The sequence below is a fragment of the Mus pahari genome, chromosome 8 (genome assembly GCF_900095145.1).
Source record: "Mus pahari chromosome 8, PAHARI_EIJ_v1.1, whole genome shotgun sequence".
Lineage (NCBI taxonomy): Eukaryota > Metazoa > Chordata > Mammalia > Rodentia > Muridae > Mus > Mus pahari.
The window spans coordinates 68,732,575-68,750,074 of record NC_034597.1 but is presented as its reverse complement, the minus strand read 5'-3'; the positions used below and the strand labels follow the sequence as shown (position 1 = coordinate 68,750,074).

General features: G+C 45.2%; 1 protein-coding gene across 2 annotated transcripts in view; it reads left to right on the top strand.

Moving 5' to 3' along the window:
• Tnfsf11 (TNF superfamily member 11) overlaps positions 1 to 17,500 on the top strand; it is a 31,306-nt gene that overhangs the window by 383 nt on the left and 13,423 nt on the right. For both annotated transcript variants that reach the window (XM_021203884.1, XM_021203885.2), the window contains one exon: positions 7,318 to 7,479. In XM_021203884.1, the coding sequence (XP_021059543.1) occupies positions 7,318 to 7,479 (162 nt within the window). The remainder of the gene's footprint in view (positions 1 to 7,317; positions 7,480 to 17,500) is intronic.

Sequence of the window (17,500 nt, the reverse complement as noted above, 5' to 3'; positions counted from 1 at the left end):
GCTGACATCCCTGCCGGATTCTCTGCGGGGGAATTGGAGGGGGGGTGGGGTTGCTGAGTCTGGTCCTAGGGCTGGGCTCCCCGGATCTCGCTTATTCTGGAAGGGAAAGAGACCCCACTAGGAAGGGAACTTGGGGGTCTCCAGCCAAGCTCATCTCCCGTCAGCGTAGCGTGCAGAAGCTGAGGATGGGTTTGAATTTCCCCCCCAGGCGCAGCATTGGCTGCTCCCCTCGCGTGCCTCGAGTGACCGCACGCTTCTCCCCACTGTGTGAATTTCTCACTTGGAGTTAAGAACCAACTTTAACTCTTTTAGGGAAAGTGGGAAAAGTGAGAACTTTTACTTGGGCGTCTAAGCTTCCCAACGCACCACTAACCAACCCGTGGCTGCCTTGGTTTCCTGACACTTGGGGACCACAATGAGAGGGTGTCAGTAGTCCTTGGAACAGCTGGGGGTGACACTCATCCCTCAAGATTCATACAGTGACAGCTCTATCAGATGTGCCTGGTCTCAGGGCTGGGGCTCTGTTGCTCCTCAGGAGCTCAGGTTCTGAAGGGTGAAGGGACAGCCCCATGGCGCCTGCCTATGAGGTGGGTGGAGGAAGGAAGGTGTCTCTCTCTCTCTCTCTCTCTCTCTCTCTCTCTCTCTCTCTCTCTCTCTCTCTGTGTGTGTGTGTGTGTGTGTGTGTGTGATAGTTTAGCCTGACTACAATCTAGCCAGTAACCAACCTTTGAAGAGGAGGAAGCTCCATGCTAGAACCTTGGGGAGATGGTGGAGGGAGGAAGGGGTAAATTTGTAATATTATGCTTTCTGGTGGTTTGTGTTCTTGTGTTTTCTTGGAAATTGCAGTGCAGTTGGTCGGATTCATTCAAATACTCTTGTCTGGTGCTATGAATTCTTTCTCAGAGGAAGTGGGGGGCTGACTGTGCATATTTTTATGGGAAAAGAAAGTTGGGTTTGGACTTCGCTTGTTTCCAGAATCAGAGGTGATTACTAAACCGAACTGGATGCATTACACTGTGTCATTGCTTGGACTGCATAGGCTTTTGACATGTGCCAAAGCCTTGAGCCGTACTTCGGATCACGGGCTTTGGTTTGCATTTTATACCATGCTGTGGTTACCCACTAATGCAAAAACAGACAGACCATAAACCGGTCCTTCTGAAAACCAGGGTCTCCTTGTTCACAATCATACTTGGTACCTGCAGAGATTGTCTTCCTCAGACAAGGTCTGAGTGGTTTGCTTGCGATATGAATCACACAAATCCATATGAATGTGAGTAAGTCCCCCCCTTTCATTGGGGTACATAGGAACCAATGAAGAATGGCTTATCTGTTGTTTTCTGCCATCCGCCTATTTAATGGATGTGTTCAGAGAGCCTGCGTAGTTCGTGCCACTATCAAATGCTATGGGATCGACTGAGGAACCACTCTATGTGCAGTTCCTCTGTCTTTCTGTGTGTAGTACATAGTGCATGCTTCCAATGAAAGGCTATTATAATTCTTGGCAAAGAGACTTTAGGCCAGAAGATCTGCAATAGTTCCCAGTGTCTTCTGTTTTTTTTAAACCTGTTAGGGTCATAGCATCTTTCCCCAGCAGTAAGAGTGATGTGACCATAGAACTTGGAAAGAAGTGTGGGGTGAGCATGTTCTAAGGGCTCTTAGCTTACCAGGAACCCTGGGATTTGGCATGGCTGTGGAGGAATGAGTCACTCACTAGCTATGTTCTTGTTCAGTTTTCCTGAAGGAATTCTATGGTGGTAGGGTGGCATGAGATGTCTGTCACCCTAATGGTGTGGTCACCTTTTATCTTGATGGCATAAGAATTGTACAAAACAACTTTTTCCCAACATAAACACTCGAGATAGCAATCGGAGCCAGATGATTTTCCTCTGGAGGATTTAATGTCATCAGAGTTCTGGATACAAGTGTTTGCCCTCTCTTTTCTTTCCCCTACCCTCCCTAACCCCCATCCCTTCTTCCCCTCCTCCATCTCTTCCTTCCTAGCTGGGTCTCACGTAGCCCAGGCTGACCTCAAACTTGTCATATAGCCAAGGATATTATACCTCCAAGATAGGGTTTCAGACATGCATCACGGTGCCCCACTTATGTGGTGTGATGCTTGGGTTTGAATGCACAGAGCTTTGTGTGTGTGTTAAGGCAAACACTCTATCAAGTACACCGACTGTACCTATAGTCCCCAGTCGCTACAAGGATTGAGTCTCTCTGAGACTGACTTAAAATAATTTTAGTCATTACTCTGAACCCAGGCCTGTCACCACATTTTTAAAAGGTTGACTCCATCACCAGAGTAGTGTTAGGAAAATGTTTGAGTATTCTGACTGAGTCTCACTGAGTGTAGTATGGTATCCGCATTTGACATCTAAGGGAATCCTAATCACTTAGAGATACATCTAGAATCCCTTGCCCATGATATGCTATGATGTCTGGAAAATGTTCCAAAATGACTGAATATATGCAGGCGTTGGCAGATCATAGCTTATGCGTGAAGTAAGGTTTCTTGCTGTTGGTGAACAGTTGTTGAGGATAGGTTTGCGGTACACAAGGGAATTGTATTCTATCTACAATTCTTTTCACTTTTACATATTATGGAAACCTTCTTTTGTACTTTAGATATTGATGTTGACTAGTTTTTTTTTTTTTTAAAGTTGTATTGAGTTTTTAAGTTCTGGATGAAATGTTTGGAATCTCTGAACGCATTTGAATGAAAATGACATCATCTGCTATCAGAGAACACATTTACAGTTTAAGATGAAGCAAGCCAGATTTATTACAGTGTAAAGATGCGGAACCGAGATAATATGAATTCTCTGAAGCAGAAGGATTGGAAGTTCCAGGCCAGCCTGGATCAAAACAACAAACAAACAAACAAACAAAACCAAGCTAATGCAAAAGCATCCTGGGTGTTTTAGATTGTCTATGTCTACATTAAAACAAAACAAAGCAAAATGCCAAGATCTAGTGTGGATTGCCTTTTTTCCCACCAGGCCTGCCAAAGGGGCCTTGTGGTTTGTGCTATGTATTTACTACATAGTATTTACTACATAGTATTCATACTATGGTTTTCAAAGACAAAAAAAAAAAGCTTTCCTAAAATGTTGCTTGTGAAGTTTTGTGTGTGTGTGTATGTGTGATGTGTATGTATATGATGATGTATGTGGTATATATATGTGTGGTGTGGTGTGGTGGGGCGAGAGAGAGAGAGAGAGAGAGAGAGAGAGAGAGAGAGAGAGAGAGAGAGAGAGAGTCTCAAGTTTCCAGTTTAGGGTGAGGGGTAAGGTAAGCCTCTCAGAAAGCTGGGACTTTTATTTTTTACTTTTTTCTTTTGAACTCCCCTGTGCACACGGCAGCCGGCAGCCGGCAGCCTCTGGCTGTGTTTCACTCAGGACCTCAGTCACTACTGCAAATCTGATGTTGAGGTGGGCAGGTAGCTTGTTTGAAAAACTGATAAGGAAGCAGCCCAAATGTCAAGCATCCTGCCTCACTTAACCCTATGAACGATCAGTTTGAAGGAAGTTCACACACACACACACACACACACACACACACACACACACACGAGTTTATTTCATAGTCACAACATCATCCGTTAGGGATAGGTGCATTTTCAAAGTTCCCTGTTTATTTGTGGGTGTGGTACTGGGGATGGAGCCCAGGGCCTCCAGTATGGCAGACAAACGCTTTCCCAGCCCCAACCTTCTTTTTACAATCAGATAACTCAAGATCTAGTGTTGGGAAGGACACCTGTAGGTGTGACTCACTGTAACTCAGTTTGCTATGCTCTTTTGTGGAATGCAAGTTATATGCCTTCCAGGAAGACAGGGACAGCTTGTTTGTTCGTGCCCCTCCCCCAGGCCCCCAGCATCTAACACAGCACCTGAAGTACTTAAACGACTGAAAGGGCTTTTCAAATGGTCTGCCACCTTACACATCTTTCCATTTCCACTTTGCTATTATGCAAAGTAAGTGTCTAGTAGCTAACATGGTACAGGTTTTCAACCGTAAAAAAGACTGCCTTGTACCCCAGAATAGGCCGCTGGGTTGGAGCTACATGCATTTGGCCACTCAACACTCTCTAAGTCTTGCCCACTGACCTTATTCTTTGCCCCGCCTTCCTTCCACAGACTGTCCGTGGTTACCTGTGCATTTGCTATTGCACCTCTCAAACCTCCTTCCTTCCCCAGGCACCGGAAGGAGAAAACACATCCGGTTAGAGAGAGACACAAAGTGGCTTTCTGAGTTGGGATGCTTAAGAAAGCAAAAGAGTGGACAAAGGGAATGTTTGCTGAGTAATCATTCTTCATTCACAGTAATCGATAAGGTCTTAAACATCAGGGAGACGTGACGAGTGGCTCTTAAGTATATTTTCTAAGTATTTGAAGAAATATTCAACAATTGAATCTAACTTAGGCATGCCATAAAATTGTCTGAGGGGTCAAAATGAGAGTTGGTCACTGCCATTATTTTTTGTTTTTATTTAAGAGAGAATGTCTTTGCATTCTTCTTTTTTAATTTGTTCCTAATCATGTCCTGCTATTAGGTGATGCAACATTGTGCTAATCAGTGAATCTTGCTGTGGGGTGGAGGGGATTTGCATTCATGTGCATTTGTTTATTTGACACTTTAAAGCATTATTTCTCAGAGAAATAATATTTTAATATAGAGAACATGACCTTGGGTCTAGTTAAGATGCAGCTCCCCATAAGCCCATGTGGGTGATTAGCTACACCCTGAATACTGACAGTGTTGGAGCCTGCTGCTTCTGTTAGATAGCTTCAATTTGTTTGTGGGATGCAAGTCTAATGAACTTTGTTTAGGGTCTCCCGGCATTTCTTAATGCCACATGGTCTCTTCAGCTCAGCTCTTGTCTGGTAGGAAGCTATTGCAGAATTCTGCTTTCCTGAGGTCTGAACCCAGCTATGATTGACAGCTGCCCTTCAGTGAAAACTCACACTCTCTGATCTGTACTTCTTATTGTAAAGAAAATACATGAAATAAATATGCATTGCAAGTAATTTTGTTTCATGGTATGACCTCACCTGTGCTTACAGAGCATCCTTATGTATTTTAGAACTTTAATGTTTATTTTTTATTTAGTTGTATGTATGTGTCTGTGTGTGTATGTGCATGTGTGCAGACACCTTCATAGAGACCACACTAGGGGTCAAATCTCTTGGAGCTGAAGTTATAGGCAATAAGTACTCGTGTGTGTGTGTGTGTGTGTGTGTGTGTGTGTGCACATGTGCATGCAAGCATGTGCTTGTGTGTCTGTGTGTGTCTCTGTGTGTGTGTCTGAAAATATAAAAAAATTAAAAAATTATTTTTATTTATGAGCATTGTTGTTTTGCCTGCACATACGTCTGTGTGAGGGTGCCAGGTTCCCCAGAACTGGAGTTACACAGTTTACACTGCTATGTGGGTACCAGGAACTGAAAGAGCAGTCAGTGCTCTTAACTGCTGAGCCATCTCTCCAGGCTTAGATGATCCTTCTATTTGCATGACTAGAATAATAAAACATGTCTATGTGTGTATGGAGAGGGTACCTTTTAGTTTGTTCCTGAGGATTGGTTAATACCGGCATACATCTTTCAGTGTATTTTAATTAAATTGGGGAAGGAGATAGTTTATTTCTGACTGAGCTTTAGTTATTATAAACTTTGCCTTTGGTCTAGTTCTTATTTACTGACTTTTGGAAGGAAGAGGACATATTAAGCTGTTAAAACAATCAAGTTCAGCTGAGTGGTAGTGGCACAGGCCTTTAGTCCCAGCAATCTGGAGGCAGATCTCTGAGTTCAAGGCCAGCCTGGTTTATATAAAGCTAGTTCCAGGACATCAAAGGCCACACAGAGAAACCCTCTCTCTAAAAACAAAACCCAACAAGAACAAACTCCCTTTTCTATGGTTATTGAAGCCATGGAAAAGCCTCGAGGGAGCTTGGGAAATAGAAGACAAGCGTCTAGAACAGCGCACACAGAGATGCGGGGCTGGGCGGGACATCTTTTTAGACCTAGTGTTCAGCTCCATGGGGTGTGTTGGGCAAGACAATGCTTATATCTTAGTATTTGCTAGCACTTGCCCAGATAGCCTGCAGGAGTATCCTCTCCACCTTAGAATGATGAGGGATGTCATTTTTACATATTTGTAGTATCCAGGCAAGGAATACTGGTTACATAGTATTCATCAGAAAGGAAAGTTACATAATGTTCATCAGAAAGAGAAGTTACACTCCTGGTTTCCGGTTTTGATTGAGATGCAGATGGGTTTCTCATTCTCTTCTTTCACTCATCAAAATACTCACAGATTAAGGAAGAAGGCCAATGGAAACAGTTGCTAAACATTAAGCTAATTTTGCCTGATTCATGCAGGCTTCAAGCTTTGGTTCTCAAAGCGGGCTTCATGTCCATGTGGTTTCATTTGGCATTTTGGCCTGTGTCTTATTTGTGTTTATAAGACAGGGTCTTACACGGTAGCCAAGGCTTGCCCGGAAATCACTGTGTCACCCAGGCTGTCTTCACACTCACAGTGTTCCTTCTGCTTTAGTGTCTCAAGTAGATTCTAACTATGAGCCACCAATCTGGCATAATGAGCCTTCCCCCTGCCTGCTTGGATCACATGTGATATCTGTGATACATCCATGAAGAGGTTCAATCCCTGTAAATTATACACATACATTTTTGTTGTTAAGAACCTATGTATCTGGAGTGATTATCAGCTACTCATCAAAATGAACTAGAAGTCAGTGTGTTCAGGGTGGGGGGGGGAGGTAGATCCATCAATAATCCTTGTGATGGGAAATGGAGATAGGAGGATGCTCAGGTCTTGCTGGCCAGCCAGTCTGGTGAGCTAGCCAGTGAGCTCCATGGTCAATGAACATCCTCATGTCAAAAAAATTAAAGTGGAGCATGGATCACACTCCTGTGTACCACATGTGCATGCACAGGTGTTTATACCTGTTCACACATGTGTGCATTCATACTTAACACACACTAAAAAGATGTTTTAATAGGTATTATAATAAAATTATATATAAAATTTTTTTTCAAGACATTGTTTCCCAGTGTAACCATTCTGGTTGCCCTAGAACTCACTTTGTAGAGCAGGCTGGCGTCTCACTCACAGAGACTGGCTTGCTTCTGCCTTCCGTATTCTGGGATTAAAGGTGTGAACCACCATGCCTGGCTTGAGGATAATTTTATCAATTATCAACCACTGGGGGATAGAAAACTCTAAGCACGATCCTTCTGTTATCAAGTCACACTTCGTTAACTATAACCCCTTTAATATCCTTTCCCCTCCTAGATGGACCCTAACAGACTATCAGAAGACAGCACTCACTGCTTTTATAGAATCCTGAGACTCCATGAAAAAGCAGGTATACAGGACTCGACTCTGGAGAGTGAAGACACTCTACCTGACTCCTGCAAGAGGGTGAAACAAGCCTTTCAGGGGGCCGTGCAAAAGGTAAGTCCTCACTGACGTCATAAAAGTCAAGGGTCTTGCTGACTCTATGGTGACTGAATGTTAAGGCTCTTAAGTGCTGTTGTTAACTTTGTTCCTTTACTTATCTGTAAAAGAGCCGATGAGGCTGTCTTAAGGAGAGTTCCTTCCAAGTAGGTGGTGGTTGATTTCTTCCCTTGCTTTTAAGGGGGGGATTTGTCAGTGTACTGGAAGGAGAAGCGGAGTGACTGCAGTTAGTAGGCGGTGACATTGTTAGTTTGAATCCTTGATCTAAAAACCATGTTCTCCGTTCCCAGGACTCTCTGGTAGCTCTTTCCCCATTTGCTTCTGTAGGATTCCCTGATGCACACCCGAGGCCTGGGCTCCCACTAGGAGCAGGGTAGTGTGATTGGCCTTTTGCTGTCAGGCGTGGTATAGCGGTGGGTGAATTTGTTAAACAACTTTGGCTGCCGGGGTGGGGGTAGGGCAGGGGTGGGGTTTCCTGCTCACACTACACCTGCCCCAAAGCTCTCTGGATTCGTGAATGAAACACACACACACACACACACACACACACACCACACCACACCACACCACACCACACCACACCACACCAGCTAATTTTGATATGCCATGACTAGCTCGGTGATTGGGCACTTCCAAGCCTCTCTGTGGCTGGCAAGCACCCCCCTCCGGAATCCCTGAGTTAACATCTTTTAGAATCTATATTTCATCTCTGCTACCCCAGACCCAGTTGGCGAAGTGGCCAGGAGCACTTTCCCAGGCCAGATTCTTACATGCTGGCGGGCCTTTAAGTTTCATCTTTCTGCTTCCCAGTCATGGTCATTCTCCATCTCTCCAACTCCCTCTAGGTCCCTCATCCAGACAATCTAAAAGTCCTGCCCCGTCTTCCTGCGCAGCTGTTGGCTATAAGTGTGGCAATTCTTTATTATCAATCGAACCCAGCTGAGGGCAGGGACCCTCAGGTCCGGAAGCTCAGCTTTTGGGAGCCGAAATAAGACAAAGCATTAGAACCAGTTCCCAACCCTGTGTCGAGAGGGAGGGGTCCTGAGCAGGAGATGTAGGGCCAGATGGATAGTGTGTGCTCCTGTCTTACTTTTTGGGAGAGCTGGGCCACAAGAGAGATGGGAATGGAGAAGACTGGTGTCAACAGCCGCCACTGAGAGAGACATACCTGCCAGTCAGGGTTTCCTGAGCCTCCTGGGAATTCTGCTGCCCCAGAACTATAGTACTTACTGACTCCAGTAGGAGTCCATTGCTCAGTGCTGTGGCCCTCCCAGCTTCCAGATGGCGACTCCTTGCCTTGCCTCATCCTCTCAGAGTAAACCCTGACCATCTCAAAGCCACCGGGCCTTGGATTTGTTCAGACTTACTAATTAACTAGTACAACCCATTCTAGCTCAGCTCCTTAGAGGTCTAGCATAGGCCTAACAGTGTCAGCTAAAAGTACAGGTAAGGTATAATATTTTAAGGTCAATATAACATCTTGAAGGTGAAGCTTGTTGTATTTTATTAGACTTACTTCATTGTGTCACATTGCCAAGACAATATGCTGACTAAAAAAAAATTCGATGTGGTCATCACAGAGTCTACTTGCGTCTTTTTTTTTTTAAATATTTTTTAAAGGTTTATTTATTATTATATATAAGTAGACCGTAGCTGTCTTCAGACACACCAGAAGAGGGCACCAGATCTCATTACCGATGGTTGTGAGCCACCATGTGGTTGCTGGGATTTGAACTCAGGACCTTTGGAAGAGCAGTCAGTGCTCTTACCCACTGAGCCATCACTCCAGCCCTCTACTTGCGTCTTATTTCAGAGATGATTCACTAAAACTGAGTGTCATAGAGTCAGTGAAATAGATGTTATTGTAGCAAGCACGGGAAGGCGTGTTGCTTAAGGCAGCCACTTTTCTGCCTGTGTGAATACATGCATATATAATTTAATACAGTATACAATTATTTTAAATAAGCAAACACAACTTGGATTAGGGGAAAAAAAGAATTTTACCAGTTTTTAAGAAGTTATGGCCTTTCTTGGTCTGGGGATGAAACTTAGTAGTGGAACGTGTGTTTATTGTGGGTGAGGCTCTGCGTTCAGATTTGGAACCTGGCAAACTAGGACCAAGGCCAGACAGGGAGAATCAACGGCTTCTACTAAAGGCACATGGTTACCAGGTGTAGCTCATGTCTGTAATCCCAAACTGAGGCAGAGGGATTATGAGTTTGAGATTAGCACGAGCTACATAATGAAACACATGTTTCATTATGTGGAAGAGAGGAGGAGAGGGAGGGAGGAGGAACAGGGAGAGAGAGAGAGAGAGAGAGAGAGAGAGAGAGAGAGAGAGAGAGAGAGACAGAGACAGAGACAGAGACAGAGACAGAGAGACAGAGAGAGACCTTTTATATTAACAGATAATAATGACTTGTTCTCAAGAGGAATTGGACTGTATTTAATTAATTTTGTACTTGTTTTTGCTATGCTGTAGGAGTTTACATTTTTTTTTTTAAAAAATGAGCAATTTATAAAATCCTTTTAAAAGCTCAATGAATGATTACAGTAAGCCAGTACATATTGGAATAGCATGGGCATTGTTGTAATACGCCAGCGTGCGTACAGGTGATGTTTCTGTCTCTTCCTAGGCCTGATCTTTAGAAAGGAGATGAATGTCACCCAAACCTTATCATTACAGTTAATCAGCATCCATAGGGTGCAACTGTGGCCGGAGGCACTTCGCCAGACCTTTTTCTTAGGCCCCAGAATGTACACTTTTATCCTAGTCAAATGAACGGGTTGACCAAATGTATTATCCTTTGATGAAAACCACTGGTTAATGTGACGTCCGAGTAATTTGCCACAGTAATCAGATTTCTCATTTGTCTTGGCAGTGCTAAAAATAGGAAGGGTGCAGTAAGCACCCTGGAAGTAGTGTGCACATCTTAGCTTCAGCTCTAGGAGGTACTGAGCACACCCAAAGAACAATTCAGGTGTAGCTGCCATGGGCTTTGAGAGATCAGCCCATGCAGCGGTGACCCATGCCAGACATGGTTGCAATATCACGTTGTAGGCAGGCAGAACGTGGTGTTTACCCAGCTCGTTGTGGTCAGACAAGTAATCTTGTTTTCCCTCCTTTTTTTTTTTTTTTTTTTTTTTTATGGCTGGGTTTTCTTGGCTTTATTTCCCCTTTAGCACAGAACTCTGAAAGCTCTCTTACTGGGCCAGCTCTACCAACCACAATTTTATAAAGTCTATCAAAACAGTCTATGACAATAAAACAAACACTAGTATGAATGTGGTGTCTGATTTGTAAAGCGATGCCTGGTTTCAATTTTGGCAGCCTTCCTGGGCTCTTCCCAGCCAGCCCGGCTCGGGCAGAGGGGTGAGTTCAGGCGGTGACCAGGACTGCCATGCGTGGCAGGGAGGACGCTCACCCTAGTCCGTCATCCGTTTTCATGAAGTGGAGAGTCATCTTTTGTCAAGTAGAGATTCTGGGCCCTGGGGGCTGTGACTCCGCCTGTCTTCAGTGTGCCAGGTTATTGATCTCACTCCAGAACCTTTTGGTAGAAAAACTGTATGGTATTTGCCTGTAGAAGTATTTACAGGTTTGATATCAAGTGCCTTGAACGATAGGAAGATGCAAAGGGCTTATGGCTGTTTTGTCTGCCCGTTTATTATTTAATCTCTATGGGTGTTTTGTCTTCATGTATGCCTGTGTACCACATGTGTCTGGTGTCCTCAAAGGCCTGAGGAAGGAGCAAGAGCCCCTGGAACTGGAGTTCTGAGCAGCCGTGTGAGTGCTGGGAATTGAACTGGGGACTTCTGGAAGAACAGTCAGTGTTCTGATCTGCTGAGCCATCTCTCCAGCCCCTGTGCTTGTTTTTAAGGACTAGACTTTAAACTGTGAACTGTGTGTATGTGTGTGTCTGTGTGCACACACATGTGTGCATGAATTGTGTCTATGTACGCTTGCCCTGCTTGTATAAAAAGAGGCTGGTAGATTCCTCTCTCCCTTTTTTTAATTAATCATTTTATTCATTTACATTTCAAATGGTATCTCCCTTCCTCGTTATCCCTCCACCAATCCCCCCTCCCATCCTCTCTTCCCCCTCCCCTTTGCCTTTATGAGGGTGCTCCTCCACCTACTCATTCACTCCTGCCTCACCCCTCTAGCATCCCCCTACACTCTGTGGTATCAAGCCTCCCTCCCCTGTTAGATAAGGTAATCCTATGCTACATATGTATCTTGAGTCCTGGCTCCCTCCATGTACACTCTTTGGTTGGTGGTTTATTCCCTGGGAGCTCTGGATGGTCCAGTTAGTTGCTACTGTTCTTCCTATGTGGTTGCAGTCCACTTCAGCTCCTTCAGTCCTTCCCCTAGCTCTTCCACTGGGGTCCCCAGGCTCTGTCTGAAGATGGATGGCTGTATCTGCATCTGTATTGGTCAGGGGCTGGCTTCAGTTTGCAGCACTTATATTTTGGCTCCCAACCATCTGTAGCAGCTGATGTCCTCTTCTGACCTCCGTGGGCACTGCACACATGTGGTGTACACATTGACGCAGGCAGAGACTCACACACATCAAATATATACGCGTAAAAGCAAGCAACAAACATTACCAACCCAGTGATGGCTACGGCCATAAGTTATGTTCTGAGCAGACCTCTGATCCTGTAGTGCCTTACTGGAGAAGTGAGGTAGGAAGGAGTCATCACTACTGGACCAACACTCATTCTGATCCCGAGACAGTCAGTAATATATCATTTACAATGCACCTGAGCACTGTACCCTGACAGTTAAGACTGGAGAACCCCAACATTTCTGATGCTTTGATCTGCAACGAAATCGCCACTGTTACCCAACATCACCTCAGCTGGCAGAGTCTTATCAAGGTCTGGTTGTTTTTGTTTTCCTCTCTCTCATCTTGTACTCCCAAGATGAGCCATCCAGGTCGGGCTTCTCCTTCAGCGGCTCTCTGTCCTCCCTGTATCCAGGGTGGCATCTTGTGCTGTCATGTCTAGATAGGGAAAGAGTAACCGGAAAAGGGATGGCCGTATGTGGGAGTGACATCTCTGTACTGAGAACCCTGTTGCCTGGTAGGCAGGACTTAGAAGAGCACACCTTGCAGCAAGGGAGGCTAGACATCTGTCTTCTACCTCAGCTGCCTTTTGCTTGTGATTCTTGATCTACCACACCTATCCACCTCCCCACACCCACCCACGTAGACACACACGCATACGGATCAAGGATTAACACAAGCCTGGAAGGTTTCGGTGGTCAGGATTTTATTTTCTAAAGTCCACATGTAGGAAACTGCAGACAGCATGGCAGGGAGACCGAAAAGTGGATTGAAGAGGAAGTGTCAGGAATGTCGATGGCCGCCTGCTGTTCTCAGCTAGATTTCATAGATTGAGAACATTTACTCAAAGCCAGAATGTTCATCATTTTGAGTGGTTGTTTTCTTTTGTTTTCCTTTTTTTGTTCTTCACGGAACTGGGATTCTTTAGAATTCTAATGCTGATTATTAGAAAGAAGCCTAGTTTAAAAGAGAGAGAGAGAGAGAGAGAGAGAGAGAGAGAGAGAGAGAGAGAGAGAGAGAGAGAGAGACTAGTCAGGCTTGTATACACACCCTAGCACCCAGGAGAAGCCTGGTCTATATAGTGAGTTCCAGGATAGTCAGAGCTATGTCTCAAGTAAATAGAATCGATAGAAAGATAAGTGGATAGATAGATAGATAGATAATAGAATAATAATAATTTAAAAAGCCTTTCCCCTAAATTTCAACTGAAATAAATTAGAAATCACTGGAAATTTTAAACAGGTTATATCTGTCTGGAGACTTTGGAGTTGTTATGTGGATGAAATTTCTCCTAGGGTTCCTAGTTACAAAAGAAGGATCAAGGGGAAGTTTAAATTCCATTTACTGCCTCTTTGCTTTTGTGTTCAAGAATATGTGTCCTATGAGAGTTTCTCACAAGCCCAGAAGGTTTGAGTTTGGGTCACTGGCACTCTCAAATCGAGATGTTAGTCATGTAGTGGTTTTCCAGTAGGATTCCGTCCCCCTTTGCCACCGTGGTTTTGGGAATTGCAACCAACCTCAGTCATATTTAGTGTGTATAAAAGTTGTCTTCATGGGAAATCTGGAGTAAGATCCACAGGGATTTCCTACAGAGCCAAAGCTTTGTACTCACTTTTCTCTTGCTGTGCTAAAACATCCTGACCAAGGCGACTTACAGAAGACAGGTTTTGCGTGGGCTTCCGGATCCTGAGAGGCAGGCATTCATGATGGGCTGATTTACAGCAGGGAAGCTTGGCAGCATGACATGCTGCAGACGTGGTAGTGTGCGCCAGATGCTGAGAGCTAACGTTGTGAGTCATAAGTAACACACACACACACATACACACACACACACACACACACACACACACACACACACACACACACGGGTAGGGGTGAGCACGTATGCTGAGAATGGCAGGAGGCTTTGAAGTCCATTTCCAGTGAAGTATTTCCTCTAGCAAGGTTGTTCTAGACCGCCACAAACAGTGCCTCCAAGTGTTCAAATGCAGGAGACTGTGGCAGACATTCTTATTTAAACCACAGCATCATCACTGCCATTCACTCAACAAAGGCTGATGGCAGTGTACTCAATCTCCAGGGAGCCCCAAGTAGGAAGGCAGAGCCCAGAGGGTTGCAATCGAGAACTAACCAGTAAGTGATACTAACCAGGGGTGAGCTTCCATCTGTGCTGTGGGTATCCCAGAATGGAAGAGAAGATTCTGAGTGGGCGTCTAGGAAGAAACAGTTAGAAGCATGCACCGAGAGGAGGGTATTCATGATGGGCTAACTTCGGAGATGTAATGGCGCTTGTGTTGCTGAGGGGTGGGTTGGCTCATGAATTCGAGGAGAGTGGCAGCCTGTGCAATGGATGGGAAGATGTGTTCGGGGGCTGTGTTTTACAATACCTGCATCTTCAGTGACCTTGGGGACCTTGCTTGTTTGCTTTATTAAGAGCTCCCAGTGCCTTGGCTAGAGGTTCTGCCTTGGTAACCAGAAGGATGGAGCCCGTGACGTCTTCAAACCAGCCCAAGTGCTGAGAGCCACCGATGGACAGAACAGCACCCGTTGTTTAATAATTTAAATATGATAAAGTGCTGAGAGCACCAATGGACAGAACAGCACCCGTTGTTTAATAAATTAAATATGATAGAGAGAATGGAGTTGGTTGGTGGGAAAGGTGGTATTTGAAGCTGGAGAGAATCATCTGTATCAGAGATGATCTGATATCGAGTGCCTGTTGAGCTTGAAGTTCAAGGTCCAGAGGAGGCCCATTCTAGGAAATATCCTGGTTATTAAGATGCTACTCCAGTTCTTGGTCTTGGCCTTTTGAGAATACCAAATGGTGATCACAGCAATAGCTGTGGTAAAAACACCAATTTAAAATGCTACGTGTAAGACTCTTCCAGAACAGGAACTCCTCTCCTTATGCCCATTGCAGCTACACTTCTGGTCTACCCTCCCGAGTGGACAGCTTAGTCATTACATCGCAAAGCTAGGAGCCTGAGGATGGTCTTACACTCTTACCCACCAACTCTTCCCTGACCGGCGGCCTGCTGTGGATTCTGCCTCCTCAGAAAACATCCAAGCAGGATTTACCTGATAGATTTACCTGAATGGATGGATTAGGGTTCTTGTGTGTGCTCTTTTATTACTTCCAGCCCATTTTGACTAGTCGTTTTTCTAATTGCCTCTCAAAATGAAGTGCAGGCATTTCTCAAAGCAGGCTCCCACTAACACTTGCCCAACTGCCTACGTAATCAGGAGGCTGTCTCGAATACACATGGAGTTTATTTTTATCTGTACACCAACTATATGCACCCAGATTGGGTCTGGCTCACCCTGGGTGAGCTTTTCAAGGACCCGTGACTTTCATTTATGCCCCCAGTGGCAGGCATGTGGTAATACAACTTGAAGCACAAAGTTAATGAGTGACTAACCCATATCCGTCCTGAATTATGTGTCACGGTGTGTATGGGCAGGGTTATCATCGCTGTGATGAAACACCATTATCAAGAGCATACTTACATATAGACTTACATATCAGTGTTCATCATGGAAGGGAATCAGGGCAGGAAATCGAAAGTAGCTGGAATCTCGAGGCAGGAGCTGATATGGAAAACACAGCAGGGTGCATGTTACTCTCTATGCTGGCTTGCTCAACCTGCCTTCTATAGAAACCAAGACCATGTGCCCAGGGATGGGCCCACCCACACTGGGCTGGGCCTTCCCCCATTGATCACTAGTTAAGAAAATGCCCTACAGGTTTGCCTGTAGCTCAATCTTAGGGAGGCTTTTTTTTTTTTTTTTCTCAATTGAAGTTCCCATCTCTCAGATGACTCCGCCCTGTGCCAAGCTGACATAAAACTAGTCAGCACATGCGGCTAGTCACTTATCAGAAGCAAGCCCTGTTGTACACTCCTAAGCTTTGTTAGGGTTGTGGGTCTCAAGTATAGTCTGTTTGCAGAGGGCAACTTTCTCTCTGTGGCCGTGAGCCTGTTAGGGGCTTTTCTCTGGTGGCCTGCCTCTTTCCGTGGTCCTCCTCTATGTCCGCGGCGGCTGGTCTGACATCTTGGCTGCCCTGGGACTCCTGTTCCTAGCATTTCAAGAACAAGGCTGGGAGGCTGTGAAAGCTATCCTTTTGTGAGGAGGCGGGGTTTAGTGATGTAGAAAGCTCTGCTAGTGTATGGCTGGCATTCTTGTTGCTGTGGCCAGAGCAAAGCGAAGGCACGCCACACTCCTCTGTTGAGTCCCTACATACCCCCCCCCTTTAAAAGTGAGTAGCATAATAGAAGACACTTTAAAGTTGGGCTTTTACGAAGACTAATACCGCTGTCATAAGGCATTTTTTAAAAATCAAAGCCCAAGGAGACCCTTTAACCACTGCAGAAGCTTCCTCATTTAAACCATGAAGGTTAAACAATAAAAACTAATTTTCTATTCCCAGAGTACCCATTGCCCTTCCAGGAAAAGCATCACTCTTCTTTATGAAAACAAGGATGCGGAGCTCCTCGGGCTCTCGGTGTGGAAAGTACATCAGCAGTTGTAGAACGTCTCTTCCGCTCACTCCTGGAAGAAATGGTACCCATGTGGCCGTCACGGCCAAGATCTTCACCGGGAACTTTCAAAGACGTCCATGGCATTGGCTCAGTGAGCAGGAGGAGGTCTGACCCTCAGGTTCAGCGCGTTAGAAACCCCTTGTGCCTTTGCCCTCTCCTCTTCTTGCTGAGCTGCTGGATCCCCTTCTGTACTTCATCCCTCACGCGGATGGTGAGGAGCTGTGTTCATTCTGAGAGCTTTCCCGGGGGGCTAAGGCTCTGCCTGAGGAATCTGGGGTGAGGGGCATCTCCAGTGATGTACCTGCTCAGACAGAGGAAGCTCTGCAGTTCTTAGCTTTGGGGACTCAGTGACTCCGCCTAAGGACAAATGATCGTGTCTCTCTCTGGCTAGGAGCTTTAGGGTCGGAGACAGCTGAGGTGAGGATTCTAAGTCCTGCTCTGGCAGGGGTTGTACAGCGAGGTGGGAGTGGCTCTTCCAGACCTTGGAGGTTGAAAAAACTTAGTTCCTGAAGATGATTCACTGCAGGAACCACTAGGGCACTCCGGCTAGGAGCAAGGCCAAAACAGGAACCGTATACATTGCAAGTTAATGGGGAACCAAAACAGGAACAATATTCCTTGCAGGTTAAGGGTTCTGTTTGCATTTAAGACCATGAAAAATAGGTTCCTGTTTGCCCTGTGTTAAGTCCTTGCAAATTAAGGTTTCTATTTGTAATTAAGAATAGGTTTCTGTTGATAAGTTATTTCTCTGCTGGTTAAATGAGCCAACTCAAGCCAGATTAGATTATATTAAAGACAGGTGTGTTGGGAAGCTGCTCTTGGGTGAGTTCTCTGGACCCTGGCAAGGAGGCCAGGGAAGTCGCCATTGGAAGAGTGAGTGTGTGTGTGTGTGTGTGTGTGTGTGTGTGTGTG